Raw genomic sequence first — 25,880 nt, 5'->3', positions numbered from 1 at the left:
TAAACGAAGACAAATTATAAAATGTGAATTACCTTGACAACGCAATTCACACATTTCTCATTATTCTTCCTCAGTGTTTCGTTCATCGTGTTTTGTTGATAAAGGGGAAACCCGAAACTTCCACATTATAATTAATCTGTCTTCGTTGAATAAATTAAAATCTTCCATTTCATTTCTTATTGATATTAACTTCAAACTTTATACGCATTAGAAAATACAACTTTGACGCAACAATCTTTCAAATTTACTTTACAATGTAATAAATAACAATGTGAAATTGAATGTTAGCTTCAATTTGATATACGAAAACAGTTAAAATGGACGTTTCGGGTTTCCCTTTATTATTAACAAAACAGGATGAAGGAAACACTACAGACGAAAGAGATAATGTGTAAGTGGCGTTGTTAAGATGAATAAACAAAAACATCGATGGACAGGGAATAGTATGCTACTTTGTAAGGAAGGAAGAATTAAAATTCGTCTGTAGTGTTTCATTTTCACTGATTTGTTGATAAAGCGGAAACCCGAAATGTCCATTATATCTGTTTTTGTACATTAAATTTAAACTTACATTCAATTTCATATTGTTATTTATTTATTTCTTCGAGCAGCAACATTTACATTGTCCAGTTTTCTTTACATTGTATCAAGTTCTGAATAAGATCAGCAATTCACAATGAGAGCAGCTATAAATAAGTTCTTAGACTTTAACTTTTGCATTTATTCTCAGTTCGAGACAAGATAATGTAAAAAAAATAAATGTTTTTACTTACAATCAACAAACAATTTAACTGAAAAAAAAATTTGTACGTCTTCGAAAATTTTACTACTGAAATATAACAGTGGGTGTGTTGTAGTTGTGGTGGTGGTGGGGGTAAGGGGGGGAGGGGGTCTCAAAATACAACAGGGCCATTTTAACAGGTTTAGACAAGGAGAAGGGGTGGCTTCAACCCCCTGTCCAGCTATAAAGGTAATCCCTGTATGGCCATCCTGTTAATCCCACCTGTCTAGGACCCCCATTCATTCAGGCAGATCCCCAGGATTATAAATCCCCATCTCTTTCATTGGCCAAAAACTATCAACAGACATTCGCATACATACAACTCTCCATCTCAACACTGAAGCTATCGTTTCTGTTGTTGTTGTTGTGGTTAGAAGATAGATTATTTATTATTATTATTTATCATCATCATCATCATCATCAATATCATCATCATCATCATCATCATCATCATCATCATCATCATCATCATCATCATCAATATCGTTATCATCATCACCATCATCATCATCATCATCATTATCATCATCATCATCATCATCATCATCATCATCATCATCATCATCATCATCATCATCGTCATCACCATCAAGACAAAGCTTAAAAGTGTTGACGAAAGGCAGGTCATTTCATAAAACTGGTCCAACTGTTTCGAACTCATTCCCTCAATCAGTACATTTGTCCTAAGACGTTTACAGGTCTCCAAGAAACAAACAAGGCCCGATCTTTTCAGCTTTTGACAGGCAAGCGTTCATAGATAGTATGCACTTGGCTAAGAAGTTCACAACATTGCCATCCGGAAGTATAACTGGCCAACACACAAAACTGTGTGTAACCATGATCATTTATAGTCTGGTTAATACAATTTAGTGAGAACTACTCATAAACGCGGATGGCAAAAAAAAAAAAAACAATAACAAAGACCTGATTAACGTCATCTTCGTTCTATCTATACTACCTACAAGACTACCACAAGGTCGAACAACGAGTTGAGACGACTGGTCACAATTCAGACATTGGACAAGTGGTGTGTTTATTCGATGGAGGATGCGAGGACAAAAGAAAGAAATGAAATAAGTATTGTGTCTTAGGAAGGGGGGTGGGGGGGAGGGGGGGGAGGGGAGGGGAGGTAATCGATTGGCTGAGGTCAATATTTGATTGGTTGTTACCAAGGTCAAGGTGTGTAAAGAGAGAAGGGGGGGGGGCAAGAAAGAGAGAGAGAGAGAGAGAGAGAGAGAGAGAGAGAGAGAGAGAGAGAGAGAGAGAGAGAGAGAGAGAGAGGTAAGATATTGGGGTTATGTAATAAGAACCACTTTGAAGCAGGAAAAATCACGGTGAAGTTAAAATTGAGGTCATCCGGTGCACAATTTGTTGGCAAAGGAATAACACACGGTGGGAAGATTAAAGAGCAACACTTTCAAAGGTGAGCTCGTTCACTTTGGCGGTTTTGAAGTGCGCTGAAAAACGTTGTTTTTTTCTTTTTCTCTTTCGTTTTGGTCGAAAAGGTTTACTAAAAATATCGATCTGTAATAGTAACCCTGCAGAGCGTAGCCATCTAATTGAAATTAATTGAGATTTTATATAGCGCAATATCCACTAAACGTGCTCAAAGCGCTTTACAGGGGGTCCCTGGGCAACAGCAACATTTAACATGTAGGACGGGACATAATGACGCCAGTTAGGCGATATTACAATTTGTTTCGGACAGAGACAACGCTGTTACCGGCCAGGTACTCATTTTACACCTGAGTACGGTGAGAGAATGTGAGTAAAGAGCCTTTTCCTAGGACTCAATTATGCGCCGAACGAGGCTCGAACCCAGGACCTTCCGATCTGAAAGCGAGTGTCATACTTCAAGACCACATATCCGTAGCTTGACACTAAAACCCACTAAGACCGTAGCCATCGTGAACTGATAGCCTGACACTGACCAAAAAATTACGTCAAAAGACAAGTCTTTGGCATCAATATCAATCAAACTATAACAAACGTTCAAGGTTACACACAGCTTTCTGTTTTGGTACGTCATATCCGGTTGGCGGATGTTATGATTTTTTAAAACCTAAACGCATAACATCAATACAACCCAGAAAAATAAATATATCTTTCCTCATTCTCATAGAATATCGGTTAATATGCACTAGGTTGACACTAACTCCTGTTGTGTGCTATTTTCAGTTTAAACAATTTCGATGTTTGATCACGTGATGATGTACTATCTTCTTATTGATTCAGTCGTTCAGGTGAGAATAAATTAAATGTGACCCAACGTCTCAAAACGGTACTATGTTGGGAGGAACCACATGCTAAATAGTCAAAGTAAAGGTAAACTGGTCAAAATTATGAATTACTGGTCCTTAGCAACATGAAATATGATATTCATTCTCCTCAATAAAGTTTATAAACTCAACGCAAGACTGATAAATTCTGGCTATAAATTTAATTTTCAGCATTTTAATCATCCCGACTTAATACGGTTTTGAGACGAGGGGTCAGAAATGTTGTAAACAAAGCAATGCTATCAAATTGGATTATCTGTGGAATCGAACTTGTCACTGGGTTTGACTACAACTCACTGAATAAATATAGATAGTATGCGCTTGGCTAAGTAGCTCATTACATTGCCATCCGGAAGTATAACGGACCAACACACAAAACTGTGTGTATCCATGAACGTTTATAGTCGGATTAATACAGTTCAGTGAGCATTACTCATAAACGCGGATGGCAAAAAACAATAACAAAGACCTGAGTGACGTCATATTCGAACTATCTATAAATTTAATTTTCAGCATTTTAATCATCCCGAATTAATACCGTTTTGAGGCGAGGGGTCACAAATGATATAGATAGAATGCGCTTGGCCAAGGAGTTCACAACATTGCCATCCGGAAGTATAACGGACCAACACACAAACTCTGTGTAACCATGAACTTTTATAGTCTGGTTAATACAGTTTAGTGAGAACAACTCACAAACGCGGATGGCAAAAACAATAACAAAGGCCTGAATGACGTCATCTTCATTCTATCTATAAACAAAGCAACGCGATCAAATTGGATTTTCTGTGGAATCGAATTTTGTCACTCGGTTCGACTTCAACTCACTGAATAAATATATAAATAGAATGACTCGGAATTCATCATGCAGTAAACACAAAATTTAAATAGTCTTTGCTAGACATGTTAAATAATAGAAATAATATTACGATGAAAATGTTAACAAACTGTTGGATTTCTCCTTCAAATCAAATTTCCACCAAAACTGCCGAACTCTGAAAAACAAATAAATAAATACGTATTTAAAATTTTGGCCAGAAAACTCATCCTTCAAATATCGATCGATTAAAATGACTCTCATCTTGGCAAAAAAAATCTCAAACCCGCGACTCCAAAAGTCTCAGGTTTGAGAATTTTTTTTTCCAAGATGAGAGTCATTTTAATCGATCGATATTTGAAGGATGAGTTTTCTGGACAAAATTTTTTAATACGTCATTATTTTTTTTCCTTCTCATCATAGTACATTTAGTCGTTTCGTACTCACATGACCTTATTGATTTTCCGTGTGATTTCGTAATCAAATCAACACACAATCAGGTCAGGGGCGTCACGTGCAAACAGAACGGAGTGAGGGGAAGAAGTACGTACAGTGAGAGGATATCAAATCTCTTATTGTGACGTATCTTACCGATAATATAATATAATAATAATAATAATAATAATAATAATAATAATAATAATAATAATAATAATAATAATAATAATAATAATAATAATAATAATAATAATATAGAATGAAGATAACGTCACTCAGGTCTTTGTTATTGTTTTTTTTTCTTTTTCATTTTTGTATTTTATGTTTTTGCTATCCACGTTTATGAGTAGTTCTGACTAACCTGTATGAAGCAGACTATAAACGTTCAAGATTACACATCATCATCATCATCATCATAATTATCATCATCATCATCATCATCACCATCACCATATTCATCATCATCATCAACAACAACAAAAACAACAACAACAACAACAACAACGACAAAAGCCAGAGTCCGCCTAATTGAAAAGTTCGGATAAACAAACATGACGTCCCGAGATAACGTAGTTCCCGATAAAGAGTTCCACTGCACACACACACACACACACACACACACACACACACAGACACACACACAGAGACACACATATTATATACACCGCTACATCCTTTTGTTTGAAATGATCGGTAGATTGTGAAATGGATTACATCTGACAATCTACCTACCTATCCCCCAACCAAAACGTTCATTCATTCCTGGTTGTCGCCCATTCATTGACTTTGACTTTGAAATTGTTTTTTTGGTGTACTCGGTCACACCGTTTGGTTGCTTTTAATCCGGAGGATCGGTTGCTGTTTGATGAAGACATTATTATCCGGGATATCTTTTGATGGGGACACTTTACATATTGTACACCGGAATGTGTGTGTCATCAACGTTGATTTACATAAGAGCAGACCTGCCTAGTCCCATGAACAATTTCGTAGAAATACGAATTTTTTTAAAGCTCCAGCTACAGAGCTGTAAAGATAGATCGAAGATGACGTCACTCCTGTCTTTGTTATTGTTTTTTGCCATTCGCGTTTATGAGTACTGTTCACTAAACTGTATTAAACTGACTATAAAAGTTCATGATTACACAGAGTTTTGTGTGTTGGTCCGTTATACTTCCGGATGGCAATGTTGTGAGCTTCTCAGACAAGCGCATACTATCTATAGGTCTCTTTGACTCAATACATCTTGTTGAAAAGAAAGGTTTAGTTTTTTAGAATCAATATTTAGGACTCTGGATCATTTTTGGGTCATGATGAGGTCAAAATATTGATTTGTAAATCTATTTAAAGTGACCTTTCTATGTTTCCCTAGGAAACTACGAATTGGATTCAGTAGTCTGATGTCACGCCGCCTGACAACGGCGGCCATCTTGGTTCTAAACAAAGAAAATCATTACTTTTTATTCTTCATGCTGGCTATAACTTTTCATATGCCTTGTGATCAGAATGTGTAAAAGTCAAAACATGATCAAATTTATGTGGTTTATTTCCTCTGGATACGCTTTTATCCTCGCCGGAGAAATATTTCATACGGGCGACCGTCATTGTTCCGATAGTTTAGAGCCAGTGTTACTAAGTTACCATGTGTCATTAGGAAGGAAGTTACGTTCCCCACTCCTTAATCACCAAACACACACAGTATTATATACTAGGAGAAAAAAAAAACCCCCAACTAATCATAGAAACAAAACAAACAAAAAAACAACCAACCCCCCCCCCAAAAAAAAAAAAAACAAACAAAAAAACAACACTTTTTAAAATGGCGACGAAACTCTACAGACCAATTTCAACGGTGATTAAAATTGGCCATTAAATGAATTAATGATCCGCTTTGATAATGTCAAATTCGTCCGTTTGATTAAATTTTTTTGGGTTTTATTTTTTTTTTTAATAAAAGAAAAAAGAAAAAAAAAAAGAAAAAAAAAAGAGGAGAGGAGAGCACTTGTTGACACAATGAACTATGATGAGGTCATGACCCCCTTTAAAGCTGTCCTCTCTCCGTATAGTGGCGCCACCTCACGCGTCCCGCCCTTGGTTGCAATGTGACCAAATACCTCTCCGAGTGCAAGCTCATCATAAAAATCTATTCTTCAGATAGTAGATAAATATTTCAATGACTCTTGTAATTTTTTCGATAGTGGGGAAGGTGTCCATATTTAATCAAGTTCTTTTTCCGAAGTGGGGGGGGGGGGGGGGGGGGGGGGGTATATTTTATGCCCGATCTCTCTCTCTCTCTCTCTCTCTCTCTCTCTCTCTCTCTCTCTCTCTCTCTCTCCTTCTCTCACATCACCCCCCCCCCACACACACACACACACACACTTCTATCTGGCCTCATGCTTCTCTCACACTTTCTCTCTTTTTTTTTTTTAAATAAAGGATTGTAAAGAGTCGACAGTGGCGACCACAAGTAGCTCGACGAAATGTCTTTTCTCAATGAATTATGTCCCCTGTGTACGGGTGGTTTGTTTACATTGGGTTCTACTGTAAACGACGTGTCTGTCGATTTCTTGTTATGAATGAAAGAAGAATGGATGGATGGATGGTGAGATGTATGGATGGATGGATGGATGAATGGATGGATGGGTGGATGGATGAATGGATGGATGGATGGATGGATGGATGGATGGATGGATGGAAGGTGAGATGGATGGATGGATGGATGGATGGATGGATGAATGAATGGATGGATGGGTGGATAGAAGGTGAGATGAATGGATGGATGAATGGAAGGAAGGGAAGATGGATGGATGGATGGATGAATGGGTGGGTGGGTGGATGGGCAATGATATCATCTATAAAATAAAATAAAACATGTTTTTAAAATAAATAAAATTCCCTTTATTCATCCCCAAGAGGAAATTTGTCTTTAGGGTCTATTCCGAGGGAAGAATGGAATAAATCAGGCGTCAGACGCAGTGCAGCGCCGCTAATTGAGCTAGGGCTAGGTCGTGGGTGATCGAACTCGGTACCTTTCGGGTACAAAGCAAAGACCGTACCGCTGATCCACGCTATCCCCCCTGAATCAATTGCAAGCCATATTATATTACATTCTTCCACCCCCTGTATCCAACCTTTACGTCTATGCATCTACAATTGAACATTTGATATCTAACCATTCATTCTATACGCGTCTATTTACATAGTCATCATGACTTTTACTACCTACTCATCCATCTCTAAACTCATTCTTATATATATATATATATATATATATATATATATATATATATATATATATATATTGCTTTATTCACTCATTTAAAACTTATTTATTCATCCATCAACGACCACCCAAGTGGCCATACTCAACGACTGACGATATGATCTATGTACATACTACAGTTTTTCTGCATGTATCCACCTATACGAATCTTTCCATTTGCTTATTTCGACGTTTCTCAACTTTTAAATCATTCATATTTCTCTCTTACCTATCAATATATTGTTCCATCATTCATTCATTCATGTATGTATTTATTCCATTCATTCTTTCTTTCTTTTATTCGCTCATCCATCATTCATACACATTCATTCATCCATCCATTCGTTCATCCATTCATTCATTCATTCATTCATTCATTCATTCATTCATTCATTCATTCGCACACACCCCTTCATCATTATATTATAATAGTGTATCAAAATATCTTCTTTTAAAAATAAACCACCCACATTACAATAGGTATATCTAAATCCAAATGAGCATAAATTACAAACACACAAACACTCATACAAACACCCAGGTAAACACACCCTATTCCCTCTCACGCAAACAGACAATAACACGTCTTCGTATAATATATTATATTAATCCACTCATCTTAGTATTCATTCATTCATTCATTCATTCATTCATTACAATACATTCATTCATTACTTACGTTACAATATCAGTGACAAATAATTGCTTGCAATCATTCATTCATTCATCGATCCATCCATCCATCCATCCATTCATTCATTCATTCAATCGTAGGTTCGTCCATTCATTCATTCATTGATCCATCCATCCATCCATCCATTCATTCATTCAATCGTAAGTTCGTCCATTCATTCATTCATCCATTCATTCAATCGTAAGTTCGTCCATTCATTCATTCATCAATTCATTCAATCGTAAGTTCGTCCATTCATTCTTTCATTCATTCATTCATCCCTACCGTCAGCCACCCATAAATGTTATCAATTGTTTACTGATTACTTATTTCTGCTTCTTTTCATTAACGCATCTTCACATTTATCCATCAATCGATCTATCCTTCTATCTATTCATACATTCGTTCATTCATCAATCAATCAATCCATCCATTCAATCATTCATTCATCCATCCATCCCTCCCTCCACCCATCCATCCATCCATCCATCCCTCCATCCCTCCATCCATCCAACCATCTATCCATCCATCCCTCCATCCATCCATCCATCCATCCATCCATTCATTCATCCATTCATTTATCCATCCATCCATCCATCTATTAATTCATTCATCCATTCGCTCACTCACACACTCACTCATTCATTTCATTCATTTCATTCATTTATCCATCCATCCACCCATTCATCTATTCATTCATTTAGCAAACACAAAAAAAGCATTCAACAAATAATTCTAATTCTCTTCTAGCTCTTCCTTTCATTAAAAAAATAAAACCCCCTCCAAAAAGAACATCATCAGCAGCATCAATAATAATAATAATAATAATAATAATAATAATAATAATAATAATAATAATAATAATAATAATAATAATAATAATTCTAATACCAAACATTCGTCATAATCCCTAATTCAAAAGACCGGCACGGGTTTATCTAGCTCTCCCAAGGCGCTCCCGCCCGGTATTATTGTTTCCTACCATTGCACATCATAACACGCAAATCCCCTTTCAAGAAAATCAAAGAGATGCTATAGAGAGATAATAAACATTAAACTCCTATTATCACCTCCAACGATAACTTCCCTGTAGATCCGGCAATAATACCTGATATTTATGTTGCGTTTTATTGGATGAATTGGATGAATCGATAATCATAAAAATTCTTTTCAGCAAATAAAACCAAAACGGCACACCATCGTTACCTTTATTGTTACTATGCATGGCGTACTACTACTACTATGATAAAAAGCGGTTTTTTTTTTTTTTTAAAAATTTAAAAAAATGGCCGCAACATATTTATTTACTCAGCGTGCACGTATTTGCAGGTCTGACAGTCGAACCCAATTATGGGCCTAGTTATAAACATTGTTGTAATGGATGATATTTTTGGGTCATTTAAAAAAAAAAAAAAATAATAATTATTATTATTATTATTATTATTATTATTATTATTATTATTATTATTATTATTATTATTATTATTATTATTATTATTATTATTATTATTATTATTATTATTATTATTATTATTATTATTATTATTATTATCATTATTATTATTATTATTATTATTATTATTATTTTTTTTTTAATTTTTTATTTATTTATTATTTTTTTATATATTTTTTTTAGATTTCCATTACAATCATGAGCACATTAAGGAATTGAGTTCCCATACCTGCACATTTGTGTACGTCGTATCTTTGTACTTCATATTATATTATTATCGTCATTGATTTCGTATTACAGTAAGCAGCGACTTTCACATCCTATCAATATCAGCAATAAAGTATCCACATACATACTCGAGGATTTTGACGGAGATAAACATCTAAAAAAAAGTTTGTACGAAACAGTACCAGACAGAATTGGGCTTTTATATTATAGCGCAATATCCACTAAACGTGCTCAAAGCGCTTTACAAATGGTCCCTGGCCAACAGCAAGACGTAACATGACCTTCCGATCAGAAAGCGAGCGTCAACCCGCAAGACCACAAAGTAAGCCGCACTAGGAATAGATAGAACGAAGTTGACGCCACTCGTGTCTTTGTTATTGTTTTTTGCTATCCACGTTTATGAGTAATTCTCACTAACATGTATAGATAGATCGAAGTTCACGTCATTCAGGTCCTTGTTATTGCTTTTTGCCATCCGCGTTTATGAGTAATTCTCACTAAATTGTATTAACCTAACTATAAACGATCATGATTACACACAGTTTTGTGTGTTGGTCCGTTATACTTCCGTATGGCAAATGTTGTGAACTTCTTAGCCAAGCAAGCGCACACTATCTATATCAAAGGTGATTTGGTTCTTACAAACAACAATTTGGCTCTAAAGGACTAGATTGACGCTCGCAAGCCGACGTCATGGTGGAGTGGTCACGTGATTGATGGACGTCATAGACGTCAGTCGGTATTATTAGAGACTAACGTACACACACACACATACACACACATACACACACATACATACATACATACACACACATACATACAACACACATACACACACACTCACATACATACATACACGCATACACACACACTCACACGCATACACACACATACATACACACACACATACACGCACACTCATATACATACATACACACACACATACACGCACACTCACATACATACACACACATACATACACACACATAAACGAACACTCACATACATACATACATACACACACATACAAACACACGCATTACCAATACAACATACACAAACACGAATACACCTTATGTACCCTCGTGGATCTTTACCTTGCAGTTGGTGAGGGGGCTTGAGGCACACGGGAGGGCAAAGGTGTAAATCCCGGTCGACCGTCACGAGACCATCCCGGGTATCGAGCCAACGAGCCACATGAGCTGCTCGCCCCGGTGTGTGACTAAATTTGATCCAAACCCGGTGCCCGAATAGCAGCCCTATCCCGGGCGCCACATAATACCGCGTTCGTGTCGCCAGGGTCGTCGGCACGTCCGAGAAAAAAGCAAACGTCCCATGCATCAATCGATTCGCGGCCTGCCGATCGGAAAATGCGACGGCGGGGATGGCGAGCTGACGCGTATATTGTCCCTGAACGTCGAGAGCCAGAGTATGGCAAAAGATGAGCTTTTATCAAAGCTATTGGCCGTTCATTGCGTTAATATCCTCCTTTTACAGGAGACCCACCTTTATTCAGGCGCGCAATCTTCCCGATTCCAGATCCCAGGCTATACGGTGGTCCAACGCGAGGACACCTCGAGGCTCAAAGGAGGGGTTAGCGTTTACGCTAAAGAGCCATCGAAGGTAAGGGTCATTGAGAGCGTAACGGACAGCAATGGGGTGAACCGAATTTCCGTGGAAGTAGGTGGACTGTGTTTGCATAATATATACAAACCACCTAGACTTGGACTACACCACCGTACCGGTGGTCAGCCATCCTTCCATCTGTCTGGGAGACTTTAATAGCCACCATCACGAATGGGCTACCGAGACTGCAATGAGGCAGGAAGACAACTCCGCTCATGGATGGACTGTAATGATCTACACCTAGTGTACGATCCTACAGCCAAGGGTACCTTCCGGGTACCCGCCATAAGAAGGAGTATACTCCAGACCTCACCCTCGTAACGAAAGGCGCGAACGGTGAACCGCTGCAGGTGAAGCGGACAGTCCTCGGGGACTTCCCGCATAGCCAGCACAGGCCGGTTCTTGTCACAGCTGGGGTGACAATACCGAGGGTGCAGTCTCTCCCACTTTGCAGATGGAATTTCAGGAAGGCTGACTGGAGGAATTCAGTTCCTATATCGAGCAGGTCTGCCCTGCCATTCCTCCCAAGTCCAAGAATATAACCAGATTTAGTAGGCTACTGGTTAAGAGCGCTCAACGCTCTATTCCACGGGGCAAACGGAAATTCTACACCCCTTGCTGGACAGCAGAGTCGGAAGAGCTGTACCGAGAGTACCAGCAGACCCAGTCCCAGGACACAGCCGATAGACTACTTCAGTCTCTGGCAGAGGAAGGAAGCAACGGTGGCAGGAGACCGTGGAAAGTCTCGACTTTACACACTCCAGCCGCCACGCTTGGCGTTTGATAAAGAAATTGGACCCAGATCGGAATTTCGCGAAGGCTGCACCGGAATGCGAGGCAGACACAATTGCCAAGAATATTAAGAACCGTAGTAAGCGGGTCCCTAATCAGGCTTTTGAGCGCGGTGTCCGCAAGGCGTACCGTACGATTTTGGACTCGCTACCTGCGGAGGAGTCGGACTGGACGGCCCCGTTCAGTCCCCGAGAAGTGGGTGCAGCCATTAGCGAAGTAAAGAACGGCAAAGCAGCAGGGATAGATGGTGTATATCCCGATATGGTGACGCATCTGGGCCCCAGGGCACGGGCCTGGCTAGCAGAGGCAATGTCTGACATCCTTGCAAATGGAAAGCTTCCACAAGTGTGGAAGCACGCGAAGATAGTTGCCATCCTGAAGCCAGGAAGCCGGCGAAGGAGGCAGACAGTTACAGACCCATATCGCTGCTGAGCTGTCTTTACAAATTGCTGGAGCGTGTTCTATTAAACCGATGGGGGCCGGTCCTAGACGCTGCCCTGCCACCCGAGCAGGCAGGCTTCAGGGAAGGGAGGTGCACCACGGAGCAGGTCATTGCCCTTACAGAGCATATTGAGCACGGGTTCGAGAGAAAACAGCAAACAGGTACTGTGTTTATAGACCTATCAGCGGCGTACGATACGGTCTGGTGCGATGGGTTAATGCTCAAACTTGCAAAAATCATAAGGTGCAAAAAGACCTTGAAGTTGTTCTCTTCGATCTTAGGGAAAGGCAATTCCACGTCGCGCTGGGAGACGTCACGAGCAAAGTAAGGAAATTGAAGAATGGGGTCCCTCAGGGTCGGTACTCGCGCCAATGTTGTTTAACGTTTACATTAGCGATATGCCGAACACTTCCTCCCTGAGGCTGGGATACGCAGACGACTGGGCACTCGTTACTCAGAGTAAAGTGTGGACCCGTCTCGAGAGCGTACTCAGCGAGGACGTCACCAGACTCAAATCCTACTTTGACAAGTGGTACCTGAAGATGAACACTTCAAAAACTGTGGCCACTGCATTTCACTTATGCAGTGGTTGGCACACCCGTAAACTGAATGTCCTAGTCGGGGACCAGCCACTCCCATATGAGCCGCGTCCAAAATATCTAGGGGTGACGTTGGATCGCAGCCTTACCTATCGGGTTCATCTCGAAGGGGTTGCCCGGAAGATAGAGAAGCGGAATAGTCTTCTGAGGAAGCTGGCGGGATCGACTTGGGGCGCTAGCCAAGCGCTCCTGAGAACATCCGCCCTGGCACTATGCTATTCCACCGCGGAGTATTGCGCTCCAGTGTGGGGTAGAAGCAGAAACGTTGAGAAGGTGGATGTAAAACTTCGCAAGTCGATGCACATAGTGTCGGGAACGCTAGCAACAACCCCTAGAGAATGGTGCCCGGTAATGGCAGCGATCCAGCCCCCCGATGTCCGGAGGGAGACCATTACGGGAAACTGGCTGAGTAAGATCAAAGAGAGAGGGAATGGGGATACCCCTCTCATGCGCATAATGAACGGTGCCCCCGTTTCGAGCCGAAATAAGTCCCGGCAACCCTTGTACGCAGAATCCCTGACTACGGACAGAGCTGCACATACGAGATGGAAGTCGGTTTGGACGAATTCAATCCCTCGTGGGGGCGGGGACCTACACTCCTCTAAGCTTGGTGAGAAGTTGCCAGGCTTTGATACCAGTAAGAGGAGACACTGGGTAGCTGCGAATCGGCTCCGGTCGAGGAGCTGCCTAACGGCCGGTGCGTTACATCAGTGGGGTCTAACTTCCTGTCCAATATGTCCACGCTGTGGGCAAGAACCCGAAACGGCAGAGCATCTAGTCGAAAGGTGTGTTGTGACGATGCTACCAGGCGGGTTCGCGACGGTGCACGAATGCGGACCGGACTTTGCTGATTGGGTCGATCGTCATAACATAATAGTGTGAACCATAAGAAGCTGCTACCTTATATAAAAGTGAAAGTTAACAAATATGCACAAACGACACGACAGACAGCAGGTAATTATGAACACCTCGTTTACATTCCTGTCGCACCCTGAAAATACACGTATAGATAGTATGCGCTTGGCTAAGAAACTCACAACATTGCCATCCGTAAGTATAACGGACCAACACACAAAACTGTGTGTATCCATGAACGTTTATAGTCAGGTTAATACAGTTCAGTGATCATTACTCATAAACGCGGATGGCAAAAAACAATAACAAAGACCTGAGTGACGTCATCACGAACTATATATTCAATAATTTGGTCAGAAAACTCGTCCTACAAGTATCAATCGATTAAAATGACACTCATCTTGGCAAAAACTCTTAAACCTGGGACTTCACCGAATAGCAATTGCTCGCTACCATATGGATAGGACATTAGTCTATCGTTACGTACTTTCCGCAAATTCTAACAGACCCAGCTTCCCAGTCACTGCTGGATGGACAGGAGGGGCGTAAGATAGAGTGCCCGGAAACATATTATTGTAAGTGAAAAAAAAAGACTTGTTTGTTTTTAACACCCCCCCCCCCCGCCCCCCCCCCCCCCCCACACACACACACACAATATTTCACAAACAATGTTCTTCAGACAATCAAATCAAAATCAGTCTACCGGATGAAAAGAAAATGAAAAAAGCTATTACCGCAATGCGCCGAGATCATGGTGTATAAAAATGTTTGTAATCTGTATAAATACGATATTATTATTATTATTATTATTATTATTATTATTATTATTATTATATTATATATTATTATTATTATTATCATTATTATTATTATTATCATTATCATTATCATTATCATTATTATTATTATTATTATTATTATTATTATTATTATTATTATTATTATTATTATTATTATTATTATTATTATTATTATTATTATTATTATCCAAAGTAAGCCTGTTGGTGCGTGAGAAAAATGCCTGATTTGTTTGTTCTATATTTTTCTACATTTTATCTATCAGGTCATCGCTGGGTCATAATATTATTTATTAATCTGCCGTAAGGAACTTTACAAAAACAACAACGTAATTTCCAACAAGAGTTGCCAGATGGCCACATGCGTGGCCAGAATTGGCCACATCGAGAATAGCGTTTCTATTATTAAATTTTAATTTAAAATGTTTATTTAAAATGTATGGAAAAAAAAAAAAGAGAACAAAAAACCCGAACATTTATTTTCTAGTCGGTCGTTTTGTTTTGCTTTTTATTTTTTGTTTGTTTTTGTTTTGTTTGTTTTTGTTTTTTTGTTTATCAAAACCGATGAGTTTTCCAAGAGGAGCGGAGTGTTCATAGTGTCTGGCCACGTGAGTTTCTATTTGGCCAGTTTTGAAGTTCGAAGGAAAGCCTATGGCTATCTGGCAACCCTGTTTCCATCAACGGCGACAATGGTCACAATGGCTATGAGAACAATCGTCATATTATTATAATTTATCGTCGAAACTGTTGTTTTTTTGGGGGGTTTTTTGTTTGTTTTTTAATTTAGTTTTTAAAGTTTTTTTCTAGAATTTCTCCGAAGCTGTAGCATCAGGATGTCTCCAAATGTTTTAAAAGAATTGTTTCGTTTTGAGTGACAGATTAGTACAGTCAGTGAAAATGAAAATATTATTTGATGGGTTTTTTTTCTTCTTTCTTGCATTGATAGTGCGGCTATGTGGTCTAGTGTGCGGCTATGTGGTCTAGTGTGCGGCTATGTGGTCTAGTGTGCGGCTATGTTTTCTAGTGTGCGGCTATGTGGTCTAGTGTGCGGCTATGTGGTCTAGTGGTATGACATTCGATTTCGGATCGGAAGGTCCTGGGTTCGAGCCTCGCTCGACGCATAGTTGAGTCCTTGGAAAAGACTCTTTACTCACATTCTCTCACCGTACTCAGGTGTAAAATGAGTACCTGGCCGTTAACAGCGTTGTCTTTGTCCGAAAAATTGTAATATTGCCTAACAGGCGTCATGTCTCGTCCTACATGTTAAATGTTGCTGTTGACCAGGGACCCCTTGTAAAGCGCTTTGAGCACGTTAAGTGGATATTGCGCTATATAAAAGCTCAATTTTTAAAAATAGTATGCGCTTGGCTAAGAATACACATCATTGCCATCCGGAAATATAACGGAGCAACGCACACAAAACTATGTGTAATCTAGATCGTGTATAGTATGGTTGATAAAGCCTACTGAAATTACTCATAAACATGGATGGTTTTGTCTAGGCCCTGGCCGGATACCCTAGCCGGGATGGAAACAGCCAAATGTATGGTTAGAGTTTTGGGAGATGATATTTCTTTCTTTGTAAATACTTCCTCTGTTCTGTACAGTGTTGTTTTGTTTACATAGTATATTATATGATTTGTAAACATGTGTGTGTATCCCTCTTAGTTGGGACCTGTGCTTGTTTCTGGATGAGACTTTTAGGTGATCTCAAACTAAGTACTTTGATAGTGTGCTCTCGGAATCTACGTCTGTTTCCTATTTGAACAATTTCCCATTTGTCTTATCTTTTCTTGGGTGCTTTAATTGTAATTCTAAAACTTTTTACCATCCCATTTTCTTCCTTTTAACTGGCGCTGATATGACCTTAACGTGTTGCAAGCGCCGTAAAACCCCTTTGAAAAAACAAAAAAACAAACAACATTATCTTTTTTTATTACCAAAATTACTAACTGGATATTAGAAACAGACTGACACACTCGAAGTAACACACACACACACACACACACACACACACACACACACACACATTCACGGCAAGCGTCCAAAGAGACATCACAGCCATATTATTCATTCATTCTTATTGTATTTATTTCATCCATTTCATTCTTTTCTTTATAAATTATTTAAAAAAATAATCTTTCTTCAATTCGTCTTTACTTTGTTTCGTTTTATTTTTTCCACCTCTAATCCGACCCTTCGTCAACACAATGTCATTGATAAATTGGCAGTTTGTATCTTTTAAAATCTAAACTGGAATAATTGTAGCGATTCTATGATGCCGTATCGGCTGTGGAAATCTAGAACAATGCTTGAAGCAAAGGGACTCATAAATTTGAAGATAGAAAAAATTAGAAAAGATTTGGGGATAACGGAAAACGGTTTTGAATGAATGAAATGTAAAAAAAAAAAAAAAAAAAAAAAAATAATAAACAAAAAAAAAAAAAAAAAAAAAAAAAACAATCCATGTTATTAATATGCATTATTATTATTATTATTATTATTATTATTATTATTATTATTATTATTATTATTATTATTATTATTTTTATTATTATTATTATTGTTGTTGTTGTTGTTGTTGTTCTTGTTGTCGATATTATTATTATTATTATTATTATTATTATTATTATTATTATTATTATTATTATTTATTATATTATTATTATTATTATTATTATTATTATTATTATTATTATTATTATTATTATTATTATTATTATTATTATTATTATTATTATTATTATTATTATTATTATGGGAGGCTCAATTCCAGGACCTTTCGATCCAAAAGCGACGTGTCATACCACTAGACCTCACAGCATATTAATATTATGAGATTCGAACCTGAAGCAGTTCCATTTTAAGCACTGCCGTTAATCGTAGTATGGTTCTCTTTAAGTCTTTCATTCACGGTACTACTTACTCTGTCAGTCAGACATGAGCATGGGCGGCGGGGCGTGGTTAATTTTTTGGGCGGAGTCAGATAAAGTTACGTCACAATGATGCAGTCTGTCTGAACGGTCATGAATTCCAGACAAAATCTCTATCTTGTCTAGACAACTAAATGACCATCGTGCCGCCTGAAGGCAACGCTGCCATCCATGCCTATGGCAAAACAATTTTTATTTTTTAAAATTTGGCCATAAAACTTTTGCTTGAAATATAAGTTAACATATAGGGGCAGCGTGGCTCAGTGGTACGGTCTTTGCTTCGTACCCGAAAGGTACCGAGTTCAATCACCCGCCGCTGCGTTGTGTGGCCTTGAGCAAGTCACCTCGCCCTAGCTCACTTTGCGGTGCTGCTCTGCGGCTGACGCCTGGGTTATTCCAGTCTTCCCTTGGAATAGACACTAAAGACAAATTTCCCCTTGGGGCTGAATAAAGGGATTTTTTTTTTTTTTTAAAGATGCCCTGCCCCTCATCTTGTCAATCAAAATTTCCAAAAAGACTTTAATCCGAAATTCTTCCAATTTGTGACATTTGGCAATCTTTTTTTTTGTTGTTGTTGTGGAAATTGGCCACCAATGTCAACATTTTCTGGCCAAAATTATGGGGGTCAACAACCTCCCCCCCCCCCCCACACACACACACACACACAACAAACTGTTTTGTCAGAATGCGGCAGAATCCTTGAATGGCACCGTGAAGTGATGACGTAAACGTGTCTAGACTATCAATGACGTCACAACACTATTATTTCATCAATCAAACACCTCCCGCCCCCCCCCCCCATCTCGAAAGCAGCAATAATAATATAACGTAAGACCCCCCCCCCCCCCTTCCCAATGTTACCGCCCTTTGTGGCCTGGCACTAGGCAATTAGTGAGTAGTAAACTCTTCAATAGGTTCCTGGTTTGGCATCATGGGGTTAGGTATAATATTATAAATAATATAATATACTATACACTTGCAAGCATCAATGTTCTTTGAAACCACAGTGGTCTCAGTATGTGTCCTTCGAATAATTAACTCTCCAGACGTCCGCTCTAGCAACGTAATGGTTGAGATAAACGGGAGGCTGACTGTAACCCCCCCTCCCACCCTCCCCCGTTAAAAAGAAAAAAAACAAAAAGAACAACAAAATTATCGTGTAGCTATTTGATCTTGTGGTATGTCACTCGCTTTCGGATCCGGCGATAGTACATTTTTTTCCGGACAGAGACAACGCTGTTAACGTCCAGGTACTCATTTTACAACCGAGTACGGTGAGAGAATGTGAGTAAAGAGCCTTTTCCAAGGACTTAAACTATGCGCCGAGCGAGGCTCGAACTCAGGACCTTCCGATCCGAAAGCGAGTGTCGTATACGACTTGACCACGTAGCCGCACAACTCCGACTTTAAAAAAAATAATTTAAAAAGTACAAGTACTCACCATAATCTCGTGCATTCGTCCCCGGTTTCCTTCCTTGAAATAATCTATACAGGAACCGATAAACGGCCAGCCTCTAGGGCCGGGCAACTCTTTGAATTCTTTCAGAGGCGTGGCCGTCGAGAGGGTGCTGACGTCATCAGCGTCTTGTGCCATCATGGCCGCGGCAGGAGCCTCGTTATGGGAGCTGGTAAACATGGCGCGCGTGTGACGGATAATTCTCGCTCCGTGATTGGCCGCTCTGCGAAGCACCAAGTCACACATAATTAGCTGTGAAAGAAAAAAAAAAAAAAAGAATTAATAGAAAAGATTCATAAAAAACAAAAAACAAACAAACAAAAACAAAAAAAAACAAACAAAAACAAAACAAACAAACAAAAAACAAAACAAAAACAAACAAACAAACAAACAAAAAGACAGAAAGAAATGAAATTGTGACATATCGTTTCAAAGCGATATTAGTAAAGCGTGACAAAGTAACAATATTTTGCAAAAGGCCTAAACGACCAAGTTAAATTACCCCTCAGTGATATTCAATAAAATAAGAGGAAGTCATTCAAGTTTATGGTTCCCCACTCAAGAGTGGATGCCCACTTATACTGGTTCATCATACCATCGACATAGGATTCAGTAGTCTGATGTCACGTCCGCCCAGCAACGAGCAGCTTGGTTCTAAACAAAGAAAATCGGTACTTTTTATTCTTCATGCTGGCTAGAACTTTTTCACATGTCATGCATGTATCAGAATGTATAAAAGTCAAAACATGATCAGATTTATAATGATTTTCTCTTCTGGATGCACTTTTATGCTCGTCGGAGAAGTATTTCATTAGCGCGTCCACCATTGTTCCGATAGTTTAGAACCAGTTTCTTATAAGTCATTACGAGGGAAGTGACGTCACGACTGTTGAATCATATTGATGCAGTGGAATAGTCTCACGTCTCCAATGAAAGAAAAAAATACTGTTGTCTGTGAAACCTTCAAAATGTGACGTTACAGACTTAAAAGGACGAAGAAGATAGGAAGTTAACGATTACGCTCACAACATACAACGATCGACGAACTAGGTGGAAGAAAACGAATGTCTGTCCTCAGACTTCTCCACACGACACCGGGGTCGCGAGTTGTTGACGTATACGTAATGAACACAACGTGTAAGGCTCTCCAAGGATATGCAGCATCGGCACCGCCGATCTTAGCACCGAGCTTGAGATATCATGTGATAATCAATGAAGCGTGTTAACTTTTTTGCATCGATCGTGACGAACGACGGAAATTCAAATTCTACACTCGTCACGTCAATGAGTGCACGTGGGTGACCAAACTATTCGATTTTTTCGCGGTATTCGCACTAAACTACAAACCCAATCGTTAACTCTGTATTATTTCAGAAATGACATCATCCTCTGAACTCATAATTCATGTCCTTGGGTGTCTTAGTCATCGTGTTTTGTTGACAAAGGGGAAACCCGACACGTCCACTTAATTTGTCTTTATGAATAAATGGAAGCTTTTATAATTTTTTTTTTAAATTAAAAATTATCCTTTTCTTTTCTCTCTCTTTTTTTTTTGAAAGACGTCATAGCACAACAACAACAACAATAACAATATTTAATCAAACAAGAATAATTCTTTATGACAATACGAACCGGTAAACATGTCTCCACCGCCCCCCCCCCCCCCCCCACACACACACACACAGAAAAAAAACATACAGAAAAAAAACAACAACAAAAAAACAAACAAACGAGAGTTTAGATTTAGCTGTTTGTTTTTCCAACATCAGAAACCAGCTGTTCATATTAAATCAACTCTCTCTCTTACACACACACACACACACACACACACACACACACACACACACACACACACACACACACACACACACACACAATCCCCTTGATCCCTCGTGCCGATAACTCGCTGCTCCCCCAAGCTCATCATTCAATTTTAGAGGTATTTACGGAGATCGCGTTATCTCTCAACCCACGTGTGGTTTTCCTTTAATTTTGAAAATAAATAGACATATAATATATATATATATTATATATATAATATATATATAATATATATATATATATATATATATATATTAGATATATTGAAGAAGAAATAAATGCGTGTTTTGTTTGAAAAAAAAAACAGAATTGATAACTTTTTCCACACCGGTCCCCCATTATAGTCTGGTATCTGCCTCGTGATTTTGTCGACAGATAATAAACTTTCCTGTTTGAAATCCTAGCCAAACTTTCCACAATCGAAGGCATTTTTTGTTCTCTGTCTATCTAAATTCATTTATCATTTCAGTCCGGATTTAGAAGATATGTATTATTTTGAACGTCTACGTACGTCATAATACACAATTGTTTCCCTTTATTGGCCAAAGTCTGAAATTTACTGTAAACTGACAAAAAGCAATTTTTAAAAAAATTTGGCCAGAAAACTATTTTAGCTCATCGATCGTTTAAAACTGACTTCGAACTTGACAAAATTAATTTTAAGAATTTTTGTGTGACAACTTTAGGGAATGAAGTCTTGGGTTTGATCATTTCTTTTTACTAATTTGGATAAATCATAATCCAATCCAATCCATATTGGGGGTCCCGTTAGCTCAGTTGGTAGAGCACTCACTTTACAAGCAAAGGGACAGAGATCGATCCCTGGTGGTGTCGAGATTTTGTTTCTGACCCCCCCCCCCCCCCTATCTTGGCGGAAAGTACTTTGCGATAGACTAGCGCCATACCCAAAGGGTAGCAAACAATTTTGTCCGTTTCACGAGATAGAAAACGGGATAAACTCCGGCTTCATGGGCCGATGGCTATGAATGACTGCCAATCCATACCGATGATGATGATGATGATGATGATGATGATGATGTTGATGATGATGATGATGATGATGATGATGATGATGGTGATGATGGTGATGATGATGATGATGATGATGATGATGATGATGATGATGATGATGGTAAAACTAATATTCTACCACCCACCCACCCACCACCAATGCCTAATCACCTATCCATCCATCTAACCATCCAACTGAACATCTAACTATCTTGCCAAACACTAACCCACTTTCATGATAACTAACTACTCTGCCTACCTTACCAAATCCGTATATTATTGTGTCTTTAACCCTTATCACACCATTACTTAACAACAATAATAACCATGACTAAATCTACTTTTTTTTCATTTTTGCCAGAAAAACCATTACTTCAAAATATATCGAAACACTATTTAAAAACAATAAGAACCATCACAAAATCTCCTTTTTTCATTTTGGCCAGAAAAAAACCATTACTTCAAAATATATCGGAATACTCCTTAAAAACAATAAGAACCATCACTAAATCTCCTTTTTTTTCATTTTGGCCAGAAAAACAGCCTATTACTTCAAAATATATCGGAACACGACTTAAAAACACTAAGAACCATCACAAAAATCTCCTTTTTTTTCATTTTGGCCAGAAAAACCATTACTTCAAAATATATCGGAACACGACTTAAAAACAATAAGAACCATCACAAAAATCTCCTTTTTTTCATTTTGGTAAAAAGAAAAAGACAGCCTATTACTTCATATCTCACACCATTACTTAACAACAGTAATAACTATCACAAAAGCCTTTTTCCCCCCATTTTGATAGGTAAAACTATCACTTCATAATATATCGCAAAATTAGAATATACATCTTACTTGTCAAAAAGTCATAAAAGTGAGAGTTCGAAGAAGTCTCAGGCTTAAGTCAGTTTGCTCAGTTTAGAGTTATATTTTGATCCATCGACTTAGAAGGTGAAAGTTCTTTTCTTTCCAAAATGACAAAAAAAAAAACAACAAAAAATCTGTTTTGTCGTTGCATGAATTGCAGCATACTCAAAATTCAGAGGTTCGAAACTATTCGAAACTACCAGCTCAAAACCCCCCCTCGAGACATCTTAACAAAACAAACGTTTTAAAATATCACAAGTTCTCGACAGGTCGTGGGTGTTACGCGAGATTTAAAGAAAACAGAGCACGAGATAAGACGTGAAATTCTACACTTTTCTCCCAAAATACGTCAGCACTCGATTAAAAATAACGGGGAGAAAATGTAGCAAAAAATATAGAAATTTGACTACAAATTTTTTTGAAAAAATAGACTGAAATTGGGAATGTTTACCGAGGATTTGGAGCAGAAAGGATGATCAGAATTTAACTTTTTTTTGTTTTGGAAAAAAAATTATACAAATATGATTCATCGTCTCAAAACTGTATAATAATAATAATAATAATAATAATAATAATAATAATAATAATAATAATAATAATAATAATAATAATAATAATAATAATAATAATAATAATAATAATAATACATGACATTTATATCGCGCATTTTTATCACTATGTGCTGCTCAATGCACGTGAGAAATAAATATACACAAATTTACATATTATACGACAACGACATCAATAGCAGCAGTGTATCTAATATGGCACCAATATCATGGAAATGTAACGATAAAAAGGTAGTGCTTTAACAATGATTTAAAACTATCAATAGATTTTGCTTCTATCTATCCTTCTACCTATCTACCTATCTATCCTTCTATCTATCTATCTATCTATCTATCTATCTATCTATCTATCTATCTATCTATCTATCTATCTATCCTTCTATCTACCTATCTTCTATCTATCTATCTATCTATCTACCTATCTACCTATCTATCCTTCTATCTATCTATCTATCCTTCTATCTATCTATCTATCTATCTATCTATCTATCTATCTATCTACCTACCTACCTATCTATCTATCTATCTATCTATCTATCTATCTATCTATCTATCTATCTATCTATCTATCTATCTATCTATCTATCTTTTATTTAGAGGGGCCCAGTGTGTCGGGATAAACTAGATGGTTACTATTCATTTCGACATAATGCAGCTTTGCTTGTTTTTAAGGGTTTTACGGCGCTTGCAACACATAATCTAGAAGGTCATTTCAGCCCCCAGTAAAATGGAAGAAAATGGAATAGATGATTAAGTTTATAAGTATAATTTTTTTTGGGATGGTATTTGTATTTCTTATTAAGTAAATTATACATTTGCTGCCTTATTCAGTCCCTTGATTAGTGACAAAATTAAATTTATATCAACTTCAAGGGCGAAAACACAACACGAGCGTTGAGGTTTGTTGTACGCATGTGTTGGTGTGATTTGTGGTTTTCTTACACTCGGAGAAAAAGTCAACGATTGCACTAGAGATGTAGTAGGTATATTGAATATAGGGCCTGCAACAAACATACGGGCGGAGTGATATTTATGGAGGAAATAGCACATTCCTGATACTATTTGGGTTTATGTGACCTTTCGTCCTTTGAGATCAAGATATTGGTTTGCTTGGCTTTTTTCTTTTGTTTTGGGAGGAGGGGTTTTGGGTGGGGGAGGGGGGGGGGGGGTGATGGGGGGGGGGGGGGGGGGGGGGAGATAATACCAGAAATATATCTTATTATTCAATACCATATTTTTTTTTGTTTTGGGAGGAGCGGTTGGGGGTTGGGGGGTGGGGAGGGGGGAGGGGGGACGAGGGGAAAATGGGGGGGGGGGGGGGGGGTGGTCGATTTACATGGATAACCCAGTTTTAATGGGGTTGTTGGAAACTTGTGTAAGTACTTACTCGTAATTATCAAACTATAAAAAGAAATAAATAGTGCAAATGACTAAAGACGTCATAATATGTTGTCAAAGAAAACACTTTAGTATTCCCACACACGCAGTCGAAATTCCTTCCTTGAATTCCGTTCGGTGGTAACTTTTAGTTCTAGTTTAGTTTTCGTGATTAGCTCAGAGAATATAGTAGATAGTCTAATGTCATATACAATGTGCTGGGAATTTCTTTTTCTATTAAACCTTGCTTTGCTTTTTGGTGGGATAATATATTTTACACGTGAGAGAGAGAGAGAGAGAGAGAGAGAGAGAGAGAGAGAGAGAAAAGGAGAGAGGGAAGGATAGAGAGAATAAGGAGAGAGAGAAGGAAAGGGGGAAGGATAGAGAGAGTAAGGAGAGAGAGAAGGAGATATAGAGAGAGAGAGAGAAGGAGAGAGAGAAGATAGAGGAGAAAGAGATAGATAGTCAAAAGATAGATAGAGAGATAGATAGATAGATAGATATATAGATATATAGATAGATAGATAGATAGAGAGAGAGAGAGAGAGAGAGAGAGAGAGAGAAGGAGAGAGGAAGGATAGAGAGATAGGAGAGAGAGAAGGAGAGGGGAAGGATAGAGAGAGTAAGGAGAGAGAAGGAGATAGAGAGAAGAAGAAGGAAGAGAATAGAGGAGAAAGAGATAGATAGTCAAAGATAGATAGAGAGATAGATAGATAGATAGATTATAGATATATAGATAGATTATATAATAATATATATATATATATTATATATTATTATAAGAGAGAGAGAGAGAGAGAGAG

At 38.2% G+C, this 25,880-nt stretch overlaps 1 protein-coding gene across 4 annotated transcripts in view; it reads right to left on the bottom strand.

Moving 5' to 3' along the window:
- Positions 1-25,880, bottom strand: part of LOC144976691 (1,25-dihydroxyvitamin D(3) 24-hydroxylase, mitochondrial-like) — a 234,926-nt gene that overhangs the window by 37,031 nt on the left and 172,015 nt on the right. For all 4 annotated transcript variants that reach the window (XM_078921034.1, XM_078921033.1, XM_078921035.1 and 1 more), the window contains exon 3: positions 19,417-19,683. In XM_078921034.1, coding sequence (XP_078777160.1) covers positions 19,417-19,683 — 267 coding nt within the window. The remainder of the gene's footprint in view (positions 1-19,416; positions 19,684-25,880) is intronic.

The sequence above is a fragment of the Berghia stephanieae genome, chromosome 7 (genome assembly GCF_034508935.2).
Source record: "Berghia stephanieae isolate SIO BIC M18660-M18661 chromosome 7, UCSD_Bste_1.3, whole genome shotgun sequence".
In the NCBI taxonomy this organism is placed as follows: Eukaryota; Metazoa; Mollusca; class Gastropoda; order Nudibranchia; family Aeolidiidae; genus Berghia; species Berghia stephanieae.
Note: the sequence above shows the minus strand (reverse complement) of the source record. Positions and strands in the feature narration are given on the sequence as shown.